This window comes from Talpa occidentalis, unplaced genomic scaffold, assembly GCF_014898055.3.
Source record: "Talpa occidentalis isolate TD23 unplaced genomic scaffold, MPIMG_talOcc4v2.1 talOcc4.9, whole genome shotgun sequence".
In the NCBI taxonomy this organism is placed as follows: domain Eukaryota; kingdom Metazoa; phylum Chordata; class Mammalia; order Eulipotyphla; family Talpidae; genus Talpa; species Talpa occidentalis.
Window position 1 is genome coordinate 13444840 of NW_023605305.1, and position 20411 is coordinate 13465250.

The 20411-nt window shown below is 55.3% G+C and overlaps 1 protein-coding gene across 1 annotated transcript in view; it reads right to left on the bottom strand.

The window, feature by feature from the left end:
- The window catches only part of MYOM3 (myomesin 3), a 42196-nt gene that overhangs the window by 15780 nt on the left and 6005 nt on the right, over window positions 1-20411 (bottom strand). Inside the window, exons 6-20 of the mRNA XM_037500222.1 lie at window positions 17318-17413; window positions 15706-15794; window positions 13846-13890; window positions 13281-13421; window positions 11761-11922; window positions 11030-11171; window positions 9405-9604; window positions 8685-8738; window positions 8176-8303; window positions 7620-7803; window positions 5433-5607; window positions 3119-3240; window positions 2641-2828; window positions 2312-2438; window positions 1161-1339 (exon numbers count right to left, since the gene is read on the bottom strand). Of these exons, the coding sequence (XP_037356119.1) occupies window positions 1161-1339; window positions 2312-2438; window positions 2641-2828; window positions 3119-3240; window positions 5433-5607; window positions 7620-7803; window positions 8176-8303; window positions 8685-8738; window positions 9405-9604; window positions 11030-11171; window positions 11761-11922; window positions 13281-13421; window positions 13846-13890; window positions 15706-15794; window positions 17318-17413 (2032 nt within the window). The remainder of the gene's footprint in view (window positions 1-1160; window positions 1340-2311; window positions 2439-2640; window positions 2829-3118; window positions 3241-5432; window positions 5608-7619; window positions 7804-8175; window positions 8304-8684; window positions 8739-9404; window positions 9605-11029; window positions 11172-11760; window positions 11923-13280; window positions 13422-13845; window positions 13891-15705; window positions 15795-17317; window positions 17414-20411) is intronic.

A 20411-nucleotide genomic window follows, 5' to 3' on the forward strand; every position in this document is an offset into this window, starting at 1 on the left:
GAACACTCCACTGGAGACACACACCTTAGGGCTGCAGACAATCTAACCCAACGTCACCAGAACTGTCCTTGCACCTCGGGGGTGGAGGGAGCCACGGCCTGTGAAAGTGGCCCAGGTGGGGGTCAGGTGCTCATGGATGGTCTGGGGTGCTCATGGACCCTCTACGCTGGAAGTTTGTGTCTGCTCAGGGTGCTTCAGCTGGCACTTTGTTCTCCAACAGGTATTTGTGAATTGTCATGTCAGGGGGGATCGTGTGTGCCTGCCTCTTCTACCTGGAGGAAGGTATAGCCACCATCACAGGTGATTAAGCCAATGATGCTGCTGGGTCTTTTATTGATCCAGAGAGGCTCACAGTTGGCTTCTCATTTAAATGAAGAAACATATCTGCATATGTATATGTTAATATATGCTATAGGTTAAATGAATAAACATGTTTATTAATATATAATATTAAGAAACATAAGCATGTGTTCAATATCTAACATATATATTATCTAACATATATATATTATCTAACATATTATGCTACTCTACATTCTTTTTTTTCTTAGCCACATAGGATGGATGTATTTTCATGTCAATGATACAAGTAGCTCCACCCTATTCTTTATGCCATTCCCACACATTCCTTAAGCTACTGTACTCTTTACACTAGCTGCCACAGGCTTCTACTCTACGGATACAGTATGATTTCTTTAAGTAGACCCCCTACTGGTGGGCATTGAAGTTGTTTCTCATTTTTGTCTTTATAAACTCCTACAATGAGCATCACTGACCTCAGGTCTTTGCATATCTTCCTATTCTCTATAATTCATATCTAGAAGCAAAATTCCTGTCTCAAGAGATGGGTATATCCAAGTGCATGCATTTCTCATAAATAATGTACTTGTGAGTATTAACGCTGACATACCTGGCTGATTGTACATGAGGTTTTAGGGAGGAATCTGCCTAGTGTGGGGACAGTGAGGACTACAGGTTGGCCATACTTGGTATCAACTTGCTGTGTAACCCTGGGTAAGCCCCTCCCCCTCTCTGGTCCTGCTGCCCCTGAGTAAGGGCAGTGACCTCTGAGGGTCATCTGGATTCTGAGGTTTTGTGGTTCTGCCATGTCCAGTAGCAGGCTCAGGGGTGGGTCAGCGGATGAAGGGGCAGACACTTACCCTCAGGTGGGTGCCAGTGATGGGGTCTGCAGTGACTGGTTTCCATTGCTTAGAGCCTTCCTCCTGGAAACTGATGCGGTAGCCTGTGATGGGCCCGGCTCCCGTGTACAGTGGGGGCTCCCACTTCAGCATCAGTGAGGTGGCCCGCACCTCGGATGCTCGCACATCGTAGGGGGGGCCTGTGGGAGATGGATTTGAGCACAAATTGGGCAGCCAGGTCACCACCAGATAGCCAGCGGATCCCAGGACAGTCAGGCAGGGAGCCGACTGGGGAGTGAGAAGCTTGTCAACCTGTCATTCACAGCCAGGCCTGGCAGTGCCTGCTCTGGGTAGAGAGGGGGCCCAGGCTTCACGACAAAGCTCATGATGGGGCTCAAGATATGTCTAGCATCCCTGGCTCCCAGAGGCCTCCCTGGCCCTCCTGATCCCATCCCTTAAGGGGCCTTTGTCACTTCAGTGTTTAGTGCAGGGGCTGAAGGCGTGGCCACTGCTGGCCGGCTCAGCCCATGTGGCTTTGGAGACTCTGGCCAAGTTACTTAGCCTCCATGTTCCTGTCTCCCCATCTGTAATAGCTGGGGAATAATAATATTTTTTGTAATGTAGTGTACTTGTGAGTGTTAATGACATAATTTATGGCATGTATCAGTATACAGTTAGGGCCCAATAACTAGTTGTTTATAATTGTTGTCTAAGGCATCATGCATAGTAATCATCTAGCGTTTTGGTTAAGTTTGGTGTTGAAAACAGAGCTGAGTTGAACAGATGATGAAAGATTGTGGCCCCACCTTCCTGGGGGCGGGTGAGGGGCTTGTGTAGGGGCCTTGTGTGTGAACAGCTTTCCCTGTTTGTCTGGGATTGAGTGGGTTCCTGGGAGATAAGACTTTCAGGATAAAACCTGGAAAATCCCAGGCAACCCGGGGCATGTTGGTCATGCTGGTAATGCACCTTTAGGGTTCGAGATTGGTCTGTGCCAGAATCAGTGCTGAGACAGTGTGTCCGTGTAAGAGATTACAGGGTCATTTGGAACAAGGAGCTGGGGCCTGGTGGTCAGATGAGTGAGCTTGAATGCCCAGAGCTCCTGTGACCTCACCGGTCAGTTTGGGGAGGGAGAGGATGTAGGTGATTGGAGTCCAGCACCCCCGGCCTCTCACCTGGCTGGGGCATCGTCCACTCTTTACACTCAAACAGACTGCTGGGCGCTGACAGCTCGCCCACACCTGCCCAGTTTGCTGCCCGGGCCCGGAACTCATAGAAGTGTCCTTCTCGAAGGTTGCTGACCTGGAAAAGCAGAACATGCTGTGAAGCCAAGGCAGGAAGGGGTAGGGTGGCAGGTGGGGAGACTCAGCATAGGGATCTTGGGGCTTAGGCAAGATCAGTCAAATGGACGATCAAGGCTCTTTGGGCTCAGAGCCTTCCGACAGTGACCTCGGTCTCCACCTCACATGTCATGATGTGGGCTGCTGGCCCCTCCCAGCCTCACCTTGCAGACGTGGCTGGGGACCAGCTGCTGATTGACTGCGTGCCAGTCTAGCTCCTCCGAGTCGTGCTGGTCCAGGAAGTAGCCCAGGATCTTGCCACCTCTACAGCGCTTGGGGGGCTTCCATCCAATGACCATGTCATTTTTCCCACAGTTCAGCAGGATGAAGTCATATGGGGCAGATGGTGTAGCTGTGGGGAGGGGGGGTGGCAAGGAGAAGAGGGGAGCTGCTCCCTAAGGGGTCCAGGGAAACCTCCCCTGTGGGGACCACACTGCCCTGGGGTACTAAGGTAGCCAGTGGCATCTGCTGGTAACCCTGACGCCTCCCCAGACTAATGTTACTTCTGTCCCCAGAGAAAGTGTGATCGGGGCAGCCCCAGGTCCCCTCAGAGGGCTGGTGCCCTGCTAGCCTCTGGGATAGGACCCTCAAGAAGTGCTGCTCCCAGAGGCTCGCGGGCTGGACCTGCCCCTCTGGACTCACCCAGAGCCTGCTTGACCCTGATGGGCTTGGTGGCGGCTGAGCTCTCACCTACTCCGGCCTCGCTCACTGACCTGACGCAAAACTCGTACTCCTTCCCGCTCCTCAGCCCAGGAACCGAAAACCTGGGCGAAAACATGCAGTCATCAGGGAACTTCCGGAGGGCTGGGAGACATTCCTGAACTTTCTAGAACAGCCGTGTGGAGTTAGTGGCCACCGGTGTGGTTGGATTTCAGGGTCCCGGATCAGTTCTTACCTGGAGTTATCACCCTTCCTCTAAAGGAATGCCTACAGCCTGGAGGATGAAGTCCTCAAGGTTTTAAAAGAAGGTGGCTCTTCCAGAGTCCACCATTAATTGCCAATTCTCTGGGAAAGGTGCCAGCCTAAGGCCCAGGTGCCAGGTAGCTGACCGCACTGCCCAGTACATCCTCAGGGCTTTGGGCCTTGTCCTTGATACACAAAAGGTTCTTATTATCTGCCCTATGCAATGAAAAAATGCAGCATTTAAAGGACCCCCAAAGAGAACTCTTATCTGGGTACACACAGAGACAGTCTGGCTTAGAGAAAAATGTTCTTCTCATCCTTTCCCTGCAGGTGAAAACCCAGACTGCAGATTCTTTCTCCTTTTTCATTTATCAGCCTCTTCCTGTAGTAAGTCTTGTTCCTCAGGGAGCTTCTCTGGGCTAGCTGACCCCAGGACCCTGGAGGACTTACACCTCATGCAGGGACACCTGTGTCCAGCAGGCACCGGCCTCAGGAGAAGGACGAAACCTGAGGGGGCAATGCTCAGGCTGCGCAAGGACAGGTGAGGCTGGGTGACACCCCAGGCTACCCCCTGTTGATGACAGAGAACGGTGGTGCTGATGGTCGGAGATGCTGATGGTAGGGAGGGCAGAGCCTCTCGTGCAGCGCTCCCTGTCCCTACAAGGTATGTAGTCAGACGTTCGCCTGGCACCCTCCAAAGAAGGTGCTGCACTTACCCCTGCTTTGGAGAGCATTGGAAGTGGGACTGTCCAATTTCTTCACTTTACAGGCAGGGAAGGGCTCCCCCAGAGGGAGAGCGGCATGCTCAGAGTGCACAGTCTGTGGGAACAGCTCCTGGTCTCCTGAGTCTGGCACACAGCCCACCCATCTGTCCATCTGTCTGTCCATCTATCCGTCCATCCATCCAGCCATTGCTTGAGCATCTCCCGTGAGCCAGGCTTGGTGGGGCCCCGTGATCTGGTGGTGATCTGGCCCCCACAGCCTGGCAAGGCTTTCTCCACAGCCTCACCCAGCAGCCCTCCTGGGCAGCGGTGCTCAGCCTCCTTCTGCCATGACACGTGTGCCAGGTGACATGCAGACATGTGCCCGGTGCTCTGGATATGCCCGCAGTGTGTGCACCCCACATTTTCACCCCCTTCTCATGACTCTCCCTCAACCCCTGCTCCCCTCCACCCCAGCAAAGCACATTGAATGTAAGTAGGGGAGGGGTTATTTTAGGGGTAACAGCTGTCAAAAAACCTGATCATTCTCCAACTTGGGAACTCAGCAGTGACGAGTTCCGAGCGAGCCCACTCAGGTGACCATGAAGTGCCAAGAACCAGTGTTCCCTTTTTCTGGGGTAAGATGATCTTGGGGCTCATGGCCTATGGTGAGGGGAGCCCAAGCTAATGGCCTGGCCAGTGATGGAAAAGAAGAGAGGGGTGTTGCCAGCTGAGCTCCCCACCCCTACCTCACAGAGCCTCAGCATTGAGAGAAGTCGTGACCTGGGAGCCTTGAGACTCCTGGGCCTGCAAGCACCAGGGCCATGAAGCTTTGAGTGAGGAGTGGGTGCTGGGAAGGTGGGGGGACAGGAGTCTGCCCCCTCATGCCCAGTTTGCAGAGGAGGGAGCCCAGGCTCACAGTGAGTGGGGGGTGCCAGGACAGTGAGGTGGGTGTGGAGCCTGAACAGGCACCCCCGGCCGCTCTTCTCTCTCTAAGCTCCTGGGGGAATCAGGCCGAGACGGTCATCTCCAGCTGCAGAGAGCAGGCCCTCAGCAGCCATTTTCCCAGAGACGCCAAGTCCCAGTTCCTCCACATGCTAGCCAGGGGAATTCTGACAAGTTAATTAACTGCTCTGTGTTCCAGTTTCATCAATTTCATGGCCGCACAGTGATAATACAAATCCTATTCCTAAGTGCATAGGTTTGCAGTGAGAACTAAATGACCCAACATAAGACAATTGCCCAGAACCGTGCCAGGTGCCCACCACCACACTGTGAAGCGGGGGACTTCACTCTTATTACACCCCCTTCTCCCAGGATGCCCAGGGGCGGGAGGGGGGCGGAGAACTCACTTGTGGCCCTGGATGGGCTTGTTGTTAACTGTTTGCCACTCAGAGGACCCTGGCTCCCGGGAGTAGATGTAATAACCCAGGAGCTCTGGGCCTTCTGTCACCGGCTCCCAGGTCAGGGACACTGAGGTCTGCGTATCCCGTAAAGCTTGAACTTGAGCTGGAGGAGGCAGGGTCGCTAAGAAACAGAAAAGTGGGTGAGTGAGGGTGATGAGTGATGCTCGGTGGCAGAGCTACGGGCGGGGGGGGGGGGGGGGGGTGGAGGGGTTGGGGGGAGGCGGGAAGCAGCCCTCACAGCAATCAGGGTGTCAGGGGTCCAGACACACCGTGGGGCTCTGGTAGCTCCCTCACAAGCCCGTGGTATGTCCCAGAATCTTCTCTTGTGTTCTAAATGTCCCTTCTCTTCTTTTCTCCAAATATCTCTACTTCTTCATTAGAGCATTATTCCTTAATCCTTATAATCTCTCTCCCTCAAGTCACCAAATCTGATGGTTTTCCTTAATCTTTATCTTTGTTCTCTAGAAAACTTGACTTCCCCTTCCCGAAACTTCTCTATTAACTTTCATGACCCCCTGAGACTAAGTCCTTGAAGTAGGGACTGCCAAGATTTGTTAGATGGACATGTGTGTGTATGCTTGCATATGTGCAGCGACGGATGGGTGTCTGGCTGGCTGGCTAGATGGGTAAATAGCAGATGAACAGATGGATGAAGGGATAGATGGATGGATGGATGGACAAGTGGATGGACAAATGGATGAATGGATGGATGGACAGAGGGAAAGACAGGTATAGGATCTTTTCTTTTTTTTTTTTTTTTTTTTTTGATTTTGATTTTGCTCTTTTCCTTCCGGGCTTGTCTGGTTGTTTCTGACCCTTTTCTGTGGGTCTCCACTGGAAAATGCTTTAGACTTATGGCAGGCTTTGGGGCCTTGCTCTGGGCCAATCCTGCTTGAGTGGACTTCTACCCACGAGGGGATGGCTAATATTGGGTGCTTGATTTAGAAACTATATCCTTTGCCTTTTCTGTATTGTTTCCTAATTGTATTAAAGTTCTATAGGATCTTTTCTTTTTCTCTTTATTCAAACTCCTTATGAATCCTTTGGTGGCTCCCCATCTTCTCTTGTCCCCCAGTGTGGGACTCCTTGAAGCTTTGGCCCCCTGACTTGCTCTGTTTTCTCCTCGACAGCGCTCTACTCCTGAGCTTTCAATCCTCTCTGCAGGTCACTCTCCAGGGTACCTCGAGCCTTTTCATTTTTCCTCCCCTCCGCCTCTTTCCCGTTCATTCTCTGAACCAGACCAGAGCCTTGCCTTAAGGCTGGCTAGTGGTCCAGAGTTGCCCACATCCAGTTACAAACCACGCACTGGCCAGGCCTCTGAATCAAGCCTAAATGTTAACTGGACCAGAATGGAAGGAAACACTATTTGCCCAGCAACCCATTCACACTTGCTATGAATAGTTTTTTCTTTTTAAATGATCGAAACAGAGCAAATCTAGGGTTTGAAATCTTCCTGAAATGAGCATGCAGTATATGAGACTTTTCTTGGCTGGGTAGAGCTGCAGCTGGTTCCTTAAAGGACTAGTTGATGATGGCAGCTGCAGGGAACCTTCTGGTCTAATCTTATCAAATAGGAAAGGACCCTAGAATCCAGCCTCAGAAGAGGGAGGGGGGCATAGGAAGGCAGAACCAGGATGGTTGGGTATAGGGGAGATACAGGAAGGAGCTGGAGTGGGGCAATGCTGACCTTGGCAGTAAGGACATTAGGGTCAGCATGCTGGCCACGCACATGCCATGCTGTAGCCAGGAAGCCAGGACTTGGGGGGATAGCTCCTAATGGGCAGGGGGCGTTCTCAGGAGGCTCACTCTTGGCTGCACAGGGCAGGTTGGGGTGCTGGTTGGGTCCTTGAGAATTGAGGTACCAGTTGCTGGCACTCGGCTTCTGAGCTGGACCCAGCTGAATTCTGCAGCCTGTGCATTGTTGATCTGGGGAAAATGTCCCTACTTCTGTGCACCACGTGCCCAGAGAAATGTAGTTCCTGATGTCCTGAAACTTTACAGGCTGGAGACCATGTTGCTTTTCAGCTTCATGGGAGGTAGATGGGGTCAGGGTGGGGGAAGTGGGCAGGGCTCTGTCCCTGCAACATTAGGGAGCTGAGCCCAGGAACTGGCAGTGTGGCTTCCCAAAGGTACCTGGCTTTCCTGTCAAGGCGATGGGCTCGCTGGGCTCTGAGGGATCGCTCACGCCGTACTGGTTCATCGCCCGCACTCTGAAGATGTAGGACTTCCCTTTCTCCAGATCCAGGAGGGCGAATCTCGGGGATTTCACTGGAGTGTCTGAGCTGATGGCCTCCCAGGTGCCACTGCCCATGACTGACTGTGACAAAGGAGAGAAAATTGCGTTGGTTCACTCTGCCATGCTGCCTCCCTCCACTGCACTGTGGAATCTACTCCATGCCAGCCTCCCCCTCCCCGGACACCTGCCCCAGCTCTGTCCTCAGCGAGAACCACCTCCCAGGGCTCCCCGACATGCCCTGTGAGTGCAGCTGGTCAGTGACCCTGCCTGTGGGGACCAGCCGAGCTCCCTCCCTCCCTTCCTCTGTGTGGGGCACAGTAGTCTCATCCCATCTCTGGAGGCCTCCCCAGGGGGCCAGGGTCTCTTAGCGCTTCCCTGAGCTCTGCACCTCCCTGCCCTAAACATGTCTATTTCTCAGGCTAGCCTGGGGTTGGGACCCTTGGGTGTCCATACCTTCTCCAGGGAGTACGTCAGCGGGGATTTGCCCCTGGGCCTCGGCTCCTCCCAGCTCAGAACCACATAAGCCTCTCGGATCTCGCCAGCTCGGACGTTGGTCGGGGGTGAAGGGAGAGTCACAAAGTCTGGAATCAGAGTCATCCAGAGCAGAGATGGGTGGGTCCTCAGAGACCCCTAATCTTAGCCCCTCATTTTATAGAGGAGGGAACTGGGTGCAGAGATGGGGCAGGAACGTGCTGCAGGCCACACAGCTGGGCCAGCCGAGCCAGGCCAGAACCCAGGGCTCCCGCATCTTGCCTGGGCTCCCCCAATATGCTGCCTCCTCCATGAGGGGACAGCCAAACAGGTGACAGTCACCTAGAACTCTGGGTTCCTCCGACTAGACCCCAGAAGCCTCGCCTTCCCACCCCCGCGTGGGCTGGCTCCGCCTCTGCCCGCTTGTGACCCAGAGGCACCAGAAGCAGTGGAGGCTGGAGTCTCGTGGCAGCGTGGGGAGTCACACTTACCTTCAAAATCGTCTGTGTTGACTGTGATCTTGTTTCCCAGATCAAAGGGAATCTCTAGGGTGGAGAAGGGAATGGAACACATCGGGAAGAAGCAGTGGACATGGGTGTGTGGGGGCGCAGGTGGGGGTCGGGCCAGGGCCTGCCTGCTCTGGGTGTGGGTTCCTCTTGGGCCCCTGGCCTGGCCTTTTGGCCCCTCGCTGTGTGAACTCAGGTAGGTCCTCTCTGGGCCCCAGGATTCTCAGGGGTCCAAAGTGGAACACTGCTGCCCTAAAGCCAAAGAAAAGCTCTGTTCTCTTGTAGCAAATGGCACAGGGAGGAGACGTGATATGCCAGGGGCGGACACAGGTGTGGTGGGGCTGGGAGGCAAAGCCAAGTTAGACTGACTCCTCAGGGCTACAGGACTATGTGCCCTCAAGTTGGGGCTCCCGAGGCAGGTCTGCTTTCCTCCTTCAGGTTTAAGGCATCTGAGAAAGGTGCTATGATCAAGTTGGTATTTCTTCCATCAGACTAGCTTAGCTGCATCTTCTACCTCAGGTCAGGGAGTGCTAAGGACAGCACTGTGTCTCCTCCATCATTATAGGGGTTCCTGAAGGCTGGGCATGTCTCCCCTGTTGGGAATAGACTTGGAGTGGGGGCCGTACAACCTGTCTCCTGTGTGAGAAAGTCCCGAGTGTGCCTGACTGATGTTCTAGAATGTTCCTTCAGGACCTCTGTACCTACCTTTCATCTTCTGGGCTTCGACATGGTCCCTCATGACAACAGGCTCTGAGGCCTTAGAGGGGAGGCTGCTGCCGAGCCTGCTGACGGCTCTCACCCGGAACCGATAGCTCTGACCTTCAACAAGGCCTTGGATTGGGCATCGACAGGTCCCGCCAGGGGCCTTATGGCAGGGCACCCATTGCTCAGAGTCACCCTGGCACCTGTGGGAGAAAGAGGCCCTGATTCAGCCCCTGCCCATGACTCACAACCCCCCAGTCTGTGCCTTCCCAGGGCCATGCCCACCCCGGGCTGCCTGCCCTGCTCATCTCACTGGTTAAATCCTGCTCGGGCTCTAACCTTGTGTCCCCAGCATCCCTTTCCCCATACTGTCATCTCTTTCATCTTAACAGTCAGAGTCGGGTATGAATCCCTGTGGACAGGGATCCAGGCTCAGAGAGAAAAGACTTGCCTGGGCCCACATGGCTCTTGAGTGGTCGTTTCAGGTTTCACCGAGGGCTGTCCTCTCCCTAGGTTGGTGTGCATGCTGGATTGACCTGAGAGTCTGGGCTCTCTGTGCCCTCTGTAACCAGTGTCCCCAGGGGGTAGACAGCACCCAGCACCAGCTGGGTGGGGCAGTGGTCAGCTGTGTGTCCCAATCCTGATTCCACCACTGATGAGCTATGTGGCTCTGGGCAAAGTTAAAGCCAGGTAGCTCAGTTTCTCATCTGTAGCATGGGGCACTGAAGGGTCTCTCTTGCCCTTACATAAGACCTGGTGTAGGACTCCATGAGTCCCACTCCTCCATACTGCGAGCTGGGGCCTCTGAGCTGGCAGCACACGAAGGAGGCGGGACGACCAGGCTTTCCTTAAGAGGAAGAGTGAGGAGCAACCCCTGGTCAGTAGGTGGCGCTCATGGCCAACCTGATGGTAGAAGGTGGACCATTCCTCCGTCTCCTGAAAGTTGGGGGGAAGGGACTGATGGGGGAAAATGGGCAGGGCTGGGGTTTTTGGAGGTTAAGCTGCTTAGGCAGTTTGACCGCTGGTGAGAAGCTGTCACCTTGCAGCATACGGCTTCGGTTTGGCCTCTGCCCGCCGCTCAGCAGGCCTCTGTCCTGTCTGGGGCAGGGCAGATGTTATCCAGCCGCAGGCCCACCTCGCTCTCTCTTTCCCGGTGTAAATCACTCCTGTTGTTGTTCTTTCACACCATGTGTCTGCTTTTGGGTCATGTCCCGCAGTCAGATGCACTCGGGGTGAAGCCCCACCAGCTGGGTCAGCCTGGTTCCCCAGGTTTGTCCTGTTTCACTCCCTCCCTCTGTGCTCAGCGCTCTTCCACCTGTCTGGCACTCAGGGAGGAAAGCAGCCAACACGCCCACAAGCCCTCGGCTTCAAGCACTCGGTGTTTGCCCTCCCGGGGTCAGCTTGCCATGAGGGGTCCACAGGGTGGTGGCTGACCCAGCGGAGGAATCCAGGTGTCCATGCGGCAGATGTAGAGGCATGGACACCCTTCCCTCGCCCTGAGTTATACAACACCATCTACCTCCTGCCCTGTCCAGAGGCCGCGCAGGGGGCCCCTCTTGCCTGCGGTCCTCTCTTGACCTCACAACCAGACTGAGATGTCCTCCCGGGGGCTCTGCCACCCAACTCACAGCTCAATGGAGTAGCTGGTGATAGCGCTGGCCCGGGTGTCGCTGGGCGGGGTCCAGGACAGGATGAGGCAGTCTCTGTTCACATCCAGACACCGGACATTCAGCGGGGAGCCGGGGGCTCCTGACTTTTCAGCGGCAGCATCTAAACCGGGGATGGGGGTGGGGAGAGAGCAGGGTCCATCAGGCAACAATCTCTTCCCACTCCCACCCTCTTCTCATGACCCTCCAGGATCTCAGTTTGGATCTTGAGGGCCAGGACCTGACCAACAGCCTCTTCCTTCCAACACCATCAGGCTTGGCGACATCACCACTCGTTAGGCACCATCTACTCACACCCCTCAACAACTGGCATAATTAATCTCGGGGCACCGGAGCAACTCTCCATCTTACAAAGGGGAAAACTGAGCCACACGGCAGGAGTGACTAGCCCAGGCCCCTGGCTAGGAAAGTGGCAAAGTCAGAAACCGCACCCGGCTCTGGACCAGCAGGCAGCAATCAGCCGGGGCTGGAGTCGACCCAGTCACACTCCCTCCTCCCTCCCCAGCTCCACCAAGACTGAGACTGGCTGTCTTAGGATGCTGCTGGAATTCTTAGAGGAGCTCTAAACCAGCACCCTCTTTTTATAGTGAGACCCCCCCAAAAATGGACAGAGTTGCCTAAGCTTTCATAGCAAATCAGTCAAAGGAAGAACCGTGACCCTGGGCTCCAGCTGCCCCCACACACCCTCTCACCTCTCACAAACACGTAGGTGCTCTGCTCATGGGGCCCAAAGGGTGAGGCCACCTGCACAGTGTAGAGCCCCTCGTCCTCCTTGTAGGCACAGGACACCTTCAGGGATGCCCGGCGGTCTGCATAGAAGATGTGCCGGCGTTCTGAGGACCTCAGCAGCCTCCCTGAAGAAGAAGGGGTTCAGGGTGAGCTCATGCGGCTATTGGTTTCTCCTGGGAACCCTAGATGCTGTGTGGTGGGCCTAGGCAGAAGTGGGGCTGATGTGGCTCAGCTGGGGACTTGGGGAAGGAGTGGGAGCCTCCAAGGTGGCTGCTGACACCCCAATTCTCTCAATGAGCTGGAGGCTTGGGGAGTGGAACGGGGACAGGGAAGGGGTACGGGGCAACCAGGGAGTGAGGGTTTAGGGAAGCTTCCGTGCCTCGGTGAGGAGGTTCTGTGACAAAGTGGGAACAAGAGAGATTGGCCCTGTGTGAAGGTCAGGGGCTCTGGGAGGGGCTGGGGGCAGGCTGACAGCGTTGGGGGCTCAGTGGGTAGGGATTGTGGACTTCATGGAATGGGGGCTTATTAAGAGGGGCTCATTGAGAGAATTGGGGTGTCAGTGAGGAAGGTAGAGAGCTTATTGAGGGGCTTAGGGGTCAGTGAGGACAGAGGGGCCCGAGTAGGTGAGAAGAATGGGGACTCAGTGGAGGGGCCTGGGGCTCAGGGGGTGGGCACTGCCCTGAGGCCACGCTGTTGGACCTTCCCTGCCCTCTGCCCCACTCAGAGGCCCCTCCCTCCTGTCAGCACCTCTATTCTGGAAGACCTATAGGTTTGGGAAAGCATCTCGGCCTGTTATTGCAGCTGTTTCTCAGGGCTCCTCGGCCTCACCCTCTTCCCCCACCCCCAGCAGGTGCAGCCTCCCCAGGCTCAGAGAATGAGGGGGGGCCATACCCCTTGTCCTTTGGCCGCAAGCCTGGTCAGGATGGGGCAGGCGGGCCAGCAGTCCATTTTCCTGGCTGGGCCCCCTCTTCTGCTGGTCCGAACTGATCTGCCTTCTGCAGCCCTTGCCTAGGCACCCCCAGGGCTTCCTGCCCACCTGCACCCACATGCTGACTGAAAAGCCCTGTGCAAGGGTCACAATCTACCCTGTGGTCCCTGTGCCAGCCAGTCACACCTCCTGCCTCACCTCTGTAACTTCCACTGTCATCGCTCACCCCTAGGGTGCTGATGAGGATCCCGTAGGTGGACAGGGCTGAGCCAGGGCCTGAACCCACAGGCTCCCTCTGGGCAGGGGCTACCATGTGCTTAGTTTCCTCCCTCTTCCCAGAAGGAGCACCCCCAGAGCTCAAGCATGTTTGCCCCAGCCCCCAGCACGGGTGAGGTACCGTGGGCCCCTGTGAACCTTTTTAGGGGGCTCCTGCTTCCCACTGTCTCCGTAGCACCCATAACTCAGCCTGTCCTGGCTGGGTGTGAGGGGCAGAGCTGAGCCTCTCTCTCCACTAGGGATTCCAGACTGAGATGCGGCCAGGGCTGGGGTCCTCACCATCTCGGAACCACTGGATGTTCTGCTCAGAGTCTAACACATCTTCAGAAAACAAGCAGGACAGGGAGAAGGGTTCCTTCTCACGGGCAAAAATGGGGTTCAGTACCGAGGTGAACGCCACATCGGGGCCAAACAGCAGTCCTGGGTGGGAAGAGAAATTTAGAGCACATGTGTTCTGAGGCCACAGCTGGGCCTGGGGTCAGGACAGGAGGGGGACCCTGCTGGGCAGCGGCACCATCTGGGTCAGGTAGCCTTTCCAAGGAGAAGAGGGGCTGGCCCTGGGGTGAGGATGGGGCCCGATGAGCCCAAACAGTCACCATCCAAAGATGACATGTTTGTCTTTTTGGCTTTGCCAGTTTTTGCCCAGTTTTGTCCACTGGGTAGCTCAGTCATAGGGGTCAGGCTCTGGGGTGCCTGGGACCCCAGAAGCCAGTCAGCTCATAGGACTACCCCATGTGGATACCCCTTTGTGGGTTGCTATGTTCTAAAAGGGACTGTGGGAGGCCGCAGGGTGAGTCCCAGACCCCCTCCACGTGAAGGCCTGCCCTTCCCCCAGACTCCTTACTTTTAAACATCTCCGAGTCGAAGCCTGCATCCTTCCCCAAGTACGCTGAAAATCCAGAGCAAAAGGAGTTTGTGAAGGTTGGCACCACAGCTTCCTAGAGGTCTGGGAGGTATGAGCTTGGGTGTGGGTTTCCCAAAGTGGCTCCCCGTTTGGCTTCAGGAAAGTTCCTTCGCCCACTACATCTCAGTCCCATCACTGGTCCAATGGGTGGCGGGTTCTGATAAACGAGTGCACGTGAACCAGGCCCTCAGTCAGAGCCCAATACAGTTGGTGCTCAATGAATAAATGGAGGTTTCTTTCCTGGGCCCAAACCCTTACCAGGGTCATTTGCTGTCATCACAGAGGCTGAGCCTGGCTAGACTCTGGGGACTAGGGGTCCAGGAGAGCTAGCAGGGGAAGGAGCAGTGATATGAGGGCCACCTGGAGGCTTCAGGGGGAAATCCAGGGTGATGCTGACAGACCCGAGAATGTGAGAGGGGCTTCCGTTCAGGATTTCACACATGCTCTGCTCAGTAACTCATTTAAATCTTACAACAGCCCTCGCCATGAAGGCCATTATCATGATCTCGTACAGCTGAGGAAATGGAGGCATCAGCATCTGGGAGCACCCTAGCAGCCTGTAGCCAGGATGTGCCACTGGTCCCTCGAAAGGCCCTGAGTGAGACCCAGAGAGGGCAGGAGGCAACCCCAGGTCACACAGAGAGTCAGAGGGAGACCCAGAATTAGCACCCAGAGCTCCTGCCCCCCACCCCCTCCCCGCCAAGGGCAGGGCCTTCCTCCAGGACCAGTGCAGTCGCTATGGAGGTAAGGGCAGGAGAGGTGGCAGTGGTGGTGAGTGGGTGCTGTTAGACTCCAGAGTTGTGGGCCTTGATGGAGGGAGGGACAGGGATCTGGACGAAGTGATGGGCAGGCAGAGGGAGGCAGGGCCCCATGCCTGACCTTGGGCTCGACTTGGGCACGGTCTACAGGGATGGCTCAAATTCTGAAGATAGCCTGGCCTGGCAGGGGGATAGCGGCCTCTCAAGAGCTATTTGTGGAACAGGGCACAGGGTGGACAGGAGGGTGAAGGACAGTTTAACAAGGTCTGATGAAAGGTGGGGTGCAGGGGAGGGCTGGACTGCAGCCTGTCTGCTGCCCAGTGTGTGTGTGTGTGTGTGTGTGTGTGTATGTGTGCATGCACACACACAGGGGCCCTGAGGGTAAGGTTCGTGGGGGCCCAGAAGTGTGGCCTCCTGGACTGTGCTTTTCCCTGAGCATGGGTGTGTATGTGGGGGACAAAGCCTACTACACTCCTACATGCTAAGCTTTATAGACGAGGAGGATCAGAGAAGTGCAGTGACTTGCCCAGACTCACACAGCCCATGAGGCAGAGCCAGAGTGTGAACTCAGGTCTGTCTGCCTCTGAGCATCTCCCCCACTTTATGCTGTGGTTTCAGATGCCCCCCCTGGAGGGCCTGAACCCAACTGGGAGATACTATAGAAGTCAAATGGGCAGAAGGGGCTTGGCAGGGCTTGACCTTGGCCTCTGAGTCCCCTCAGCAGGACTGGCAGAGACCCTCCCACAGTCCCTGACCTGCATCTGGACTCAAGCTCTACCTGACAGGATAGGTTCTCTTGGGAGACAGGTGGGTGGGTCCCCTTGTATAGTAGTGTAGGTTCTACAGTCTGAGGGGGGTGATGGTCACCTGCTCTGAAGACCCAGGGGAGCCAGTCTCCATGATGGCCCTGGTCACCTGCTCCCAAGCCAGACACCCCTGTGCCAGGGGCCCCTCCTTATGTCTGATTGCAGACCCATGTCCTCCTCTGCTCATCCTGGCGTGTTGTGGGCCAGTCTGGCCTGCAGGGGACAGGGGGGCTTACTGCGGACAAGGACTTTGGCAAAGGAGGAGGCCTGGCCATAGGCGTTCTTCACCATCACGGTGTAAGTGGCTGCGTCCTCAACGGTGCATCTGAAAAGGAGAGAAGCAGAAATGCCCCCTGAGCCTGCTGGTCTCCATGGCAAACTTGAGTCCTCACGTGTGGCTGGGAGATTTGGGCCTGGGCACCATCTCTACAAAGTTGTGCACCCTGGGAATGGCCGCTGCCCCCCACCTTCTCCCCTGCTGCCTCAGTGTTCTTCTCTGAAAAACTGGGGATGTGGTATCAGCCTAACTCACCTCAGGTGGCAGTGCTTTGAAAATAGGATCGTTATTATTGACTTTGTAGGACCAGAGAGGTTAAGTGACTTGTGGGAATCACACAGCAACTGGACTTCCACCCAGTTTCAAGATGATGAGCCCTCTCCAGGCATGGCCTCCTGCCCTATCAACACCTCCAACTTGGAATCTAGGAGTATGAGCAGGGCCTTCACTGGCCCAAGGAAACTTCCAGTCTGTGCCAGGACTGGGCCAAATGCCTACGTCTTCTCCTTTTCAGGCCTGCGGCTCACTGCCAGTCATGCCAACACTGTCTTGTTCCCAAAGGAGGCTTGGGTTGGCTCCAGCCCAGGGGCACCTTGTTGACAGAGTACTTGGTAGGATGTATGGCTCCATCAGTGAGCAGAGAGGCCCCTGGGTGCCCTCCAGGCTACTTGAGGCAGGGAGCCCTTTTGTTTCAAATGCAATTTCTGCTGAGTCTTCCATGGCTTCCCTGACTGTGCAGCCCACTGGGCACTGCAGTGTGTGGTCAGGCAGTTATGTCCATGTTCCACACTTTGCTTCTGGAGGGGAGGATAATGTGTTCCTACTTGTGTCCCTGAAGCCTGAGCTGGTTGAGGTGCAGGATTTGGTGACTGGAAAGAAGCCAGCGAGAACTGGCTGGATCCCAGGCCCTGCCCTGGACGAGGGCTGCAAGAGTCTTGCCCATTTGGAACCTCTGTCTCCTTACCTGCCACCTGGGTCTCACAAGCTTCCTGCCTGAACAGCGGTGGGCACTGTCAACTGTCTGTGTATAGCACCCAGCACAGAGCTTGGCATGGTGGCATTCGCCCCTGGCTGCTTGTGTGAACGATGCATGTTTCGGATGCCGTGCTTTCATTATTTCCGCGGGACCTCCCTCCAAGCGTGCAGTGTCTTCCCTCACAGCCATGTTTAAGACTCAGCTGGGATACCTACCATTTTCCCTCTAGCTGCTCCTCTGTGCATGAGAGCATGTGTGCACGCACTTGTGTGTGCATGCGTGACTTCTCTGCCAGCACGTCTCGCAACACACCCAGCTCAGCATTCAGTCCCTGCTGCTGCCTCTGAGTCCAGTTCCTCTTCGTGTATTCTAAGACATCAGAATCACAGGGCCCCATCTGGACCTGCTTATTCTGATTCTCTGGGGGCCAGAGGAGGGTCCATCCTTCCAATTGCTATTTTAACAAGCACCCCGGACACTTCTGAAGACGAGATTGACTGGGGAGACAGCTTCAGGGAAGGGTTTGGAATCCTGCTCTGGCCTCAGTAGTACTGGGCCCAGGGGTCATGGGTTTCTCTGGGGCTTGGAGTCTCACCTCCTGATCTCCAGGGTCAGCAACCCATAGTTGTTGGTGACTCGGTACTTTCCGGCAGGAAAGAGGCGGGGGTCGATTTGCACTTCGTCTTTGTACCTGCAGAGACACAGTGGCCTGTGGCAGGCAGTGTGGTTCCCAGTGGGAAGGAGCCGAAGCATCTCAGGCCTGGCTTCCTGCCTCAGCTTTGGGCCGCTGACTTGCTGATGTGACCCAGAGCAGCCCTGCTGCTGCTCTCAACCTCAACTGTCCTCGTCTGTGAAATGGGAGTAATAATAGCGGCAACCTCGTAGGCTTGCCGTGAGTGTTAAATGGGATAAAGGATGTAAAGTTTTCTCTGGCACCCTGAATGCAGGAGATACTCAGGGTGTCATTCCCTTTTGGGGAGGCAGAGAAGGAGCCTGTAGTTGGGGGTAGCTGCCTTTTCTATAAGGTACCCCCATTCCCAGAGTCTGGGCCCCAGCTTTTCTTGGCCCTCTTCGGGTTATCAAGGAAGGGACTCTGTTCCTATCTCCCTGCCGAACCTTCAGGATAGCAGTTCTTTTCCTGGGCTCTCAGTAGAATCAGCTGAGGAGCCTTTGAAAATGTCCTGTCCAGGTTCTGGACAGAAGCCTTTGGAAATTTGCACTAGAAACTGCATTAGAAATAGCCTTTCTCCTCTTATTCTAAAGGAGCAGAATTTATCACTGAGTCTCCCAATTCCTCACACATGGCCTAGCCTCTTGCTGCCTAGGTATGGCCCCGGCATTAAGTCTGTCAGCAGAAAGGAAGGACAAGTGTCACTTGGCTGATACTTCTCTTTCCTGGTGACTTTGCCTCTGTCCTCCGGCAAAGACGCAGCAGCAAGGGCTACTGTCTCAGACCGGGAGGGCCAGGGCTGTGTCCTTGGGGGGCTGGGCTGAGTCCCTGAGAAATGTGTAGAGCAGAGTTGTACAGCAGCCCTCCCCTGTCTACATCCAGACACCGACTTGGGAGAAAAAGAAACGATATCTTCTTTAAGCCAACAGGGACAAAAATCTCCACGCCCAGGCTGTATCCCAGAATTTAGGCCAGTGGTTGGGGCTTGAGACCCTGGCATTGGTCTTCTTAAACTCATTAGGTGACTCCCAAGGGCGACCCAGGGGACTGCCCTGCCCTGCAGCCTCCTGGTCTCTGCTGTTTGTTTTCGGTGAACTGGGGAGTCTTGTTCTTCTGGCATGGGCACAGATGGTCGGGTGGTCATCGCTCTGTCCACTGCCCATTGTGGGGCATGGAAGCCTAAGGAGTCAGGGCTGGGAGCAAAAGTGGGAAAGCGAGAGGACTAGGTTCTTGCTGTGTTACCTTGGGCATGTCCAACCACTCTGGGCCTCTGTGTTCATGAGGCTGTTGAATGGACAGTTTGCTCCAGTGGGGGAGGCTGGGGTGGAGGAGGAACCCTCAGCAAGAGAGGGCATGGGGCCTCTGTGAGGCCTTCCTTGGACCCAGCTTTCCCCTCACTGTTTGTCTCCATGACAACCAAACAGAGCAGCACCTACATCCCACCAGGGCCCCCACAGCATGGCCTTCCCTGGAAGGAGCCCAACTGAGTCTTCCTTTTCGGGGGGGTAGTGTCTAATCTGGGCGTCAAGGTCAGGCCCCCGACACTTGACACCTGTCAGGAACATTCCAGATGCCTCAGCCTCGCCAGCCTTTGCTTTTCTCAGTAAAAGCAGCAGCTGCAGCTCTGGGTGCAGCCCAGGCAGCAGAGCCCAGCTCTCCTCTTGCCTCTCTGGGCGTCAGTCTCCAGCCTGCAGGAGCCCGTGAAAGCATGGGCTGTGTGGCTGGTCCTAAGGGGCTGCCAATAACAAACGAGCATCAAATGAGACAGCTGAGACCAGGCGCCCAGCCCAGAACCCAGCTAAGGGTGCCCCTATAAGAGGGGGAGGTTTTTATTATTTATTTAACCCCCCCCCCATATTTTCTGTTAGATTTCACTTTTGAAACACTGCTTGGTCTGGGAGATTGACTCTGATTCAGGCAGAGGTGTGGTCAGCGCCCACTCGCAGCACAGTCGTGGGGTCTAACTTGCCCTGTGGTTGGCCTTGCATTCAGGAAGTGCTTAATGGTTGCTGCACGAATGGAAACTCTTCTCACAAGTCCTGTGAGACAGGCCCTTCCTCCTGAACTGGGGCCTGGGTCTCCCCCAGGGCTGAGCAAAGCCCTGGAGGCCAGCCTCAGGACGACATTGGCATGCTTGAGGTGACTGATGATGGACAGCTCAGAGCGCTGGGGCCAGCTAAGTCCCTCTGGCTGGAGGTGGGCGGGGCCTTGGTTCTACCACTTGTAAGGGATGCTCAGCTCCCTGTTGTGGCAACCTTGGTGGCAGGGGCGAAAACAAGTGTCCCTCCCCAGAGGCTCCCCTGGGATGCCTCAGATGTGGCCTCAGTGCCAGCGCAGGGCAGGGCTTGGCTTCCAGGCCAGGGCAGCTGAAGTGCTGATCTCCACCTTTCCCAGGCTGGCTGTTAGGGGAAGATCTCCTACTGGACCAGCAGCCTGCAGGGAGGGTCTGCCTCAGTTTCCCCAGAATTTCAATGCCCAGCATGGTGCCTGGCACACTTTTTTTGAATGAATGCCAGCTGGCAGTGACCAGGCCCAATGCTAGCTCCCTCAAAATACTTTTCTTGATCGTTCCTGAGTGCTTTCAATTTCTGACTTCTGAAGCATTAAGTGCACTTTAAGGGAAAACAGCTGTAGTGGTCACGTTCTTACTCCGCAGGCCAGTAGGAAGAGCTATGAGCCGGCAGGAGAGAGACCTGAGTTAGAACCATGGTTCGCGCTGGCTGTGTGACCTTAGACAAGCCAAGTTGCCTCTCTGAGCCTTGAGAGGCTCTCCTGTGAAATGGGGTTAATAATCTCTATTTCATGGGTGGCTCAAAGCTCACATAAGCACAAATTTCTGGGTCAAGATAAAAATAGGTACAAGAACTTGCTTTTTCCCTGAGAGCTTATCTTCCCTTCCTACTAGACCAAGATTCGGCTTATGTGTCTCCTCTTCCAAGAAGCCTTCCTGGATCCTCCAGGCACAGGCAGCCACTTCCTCCTCTTCGCCTCTGCTCTCATCTCAAATTTCACCCACCAC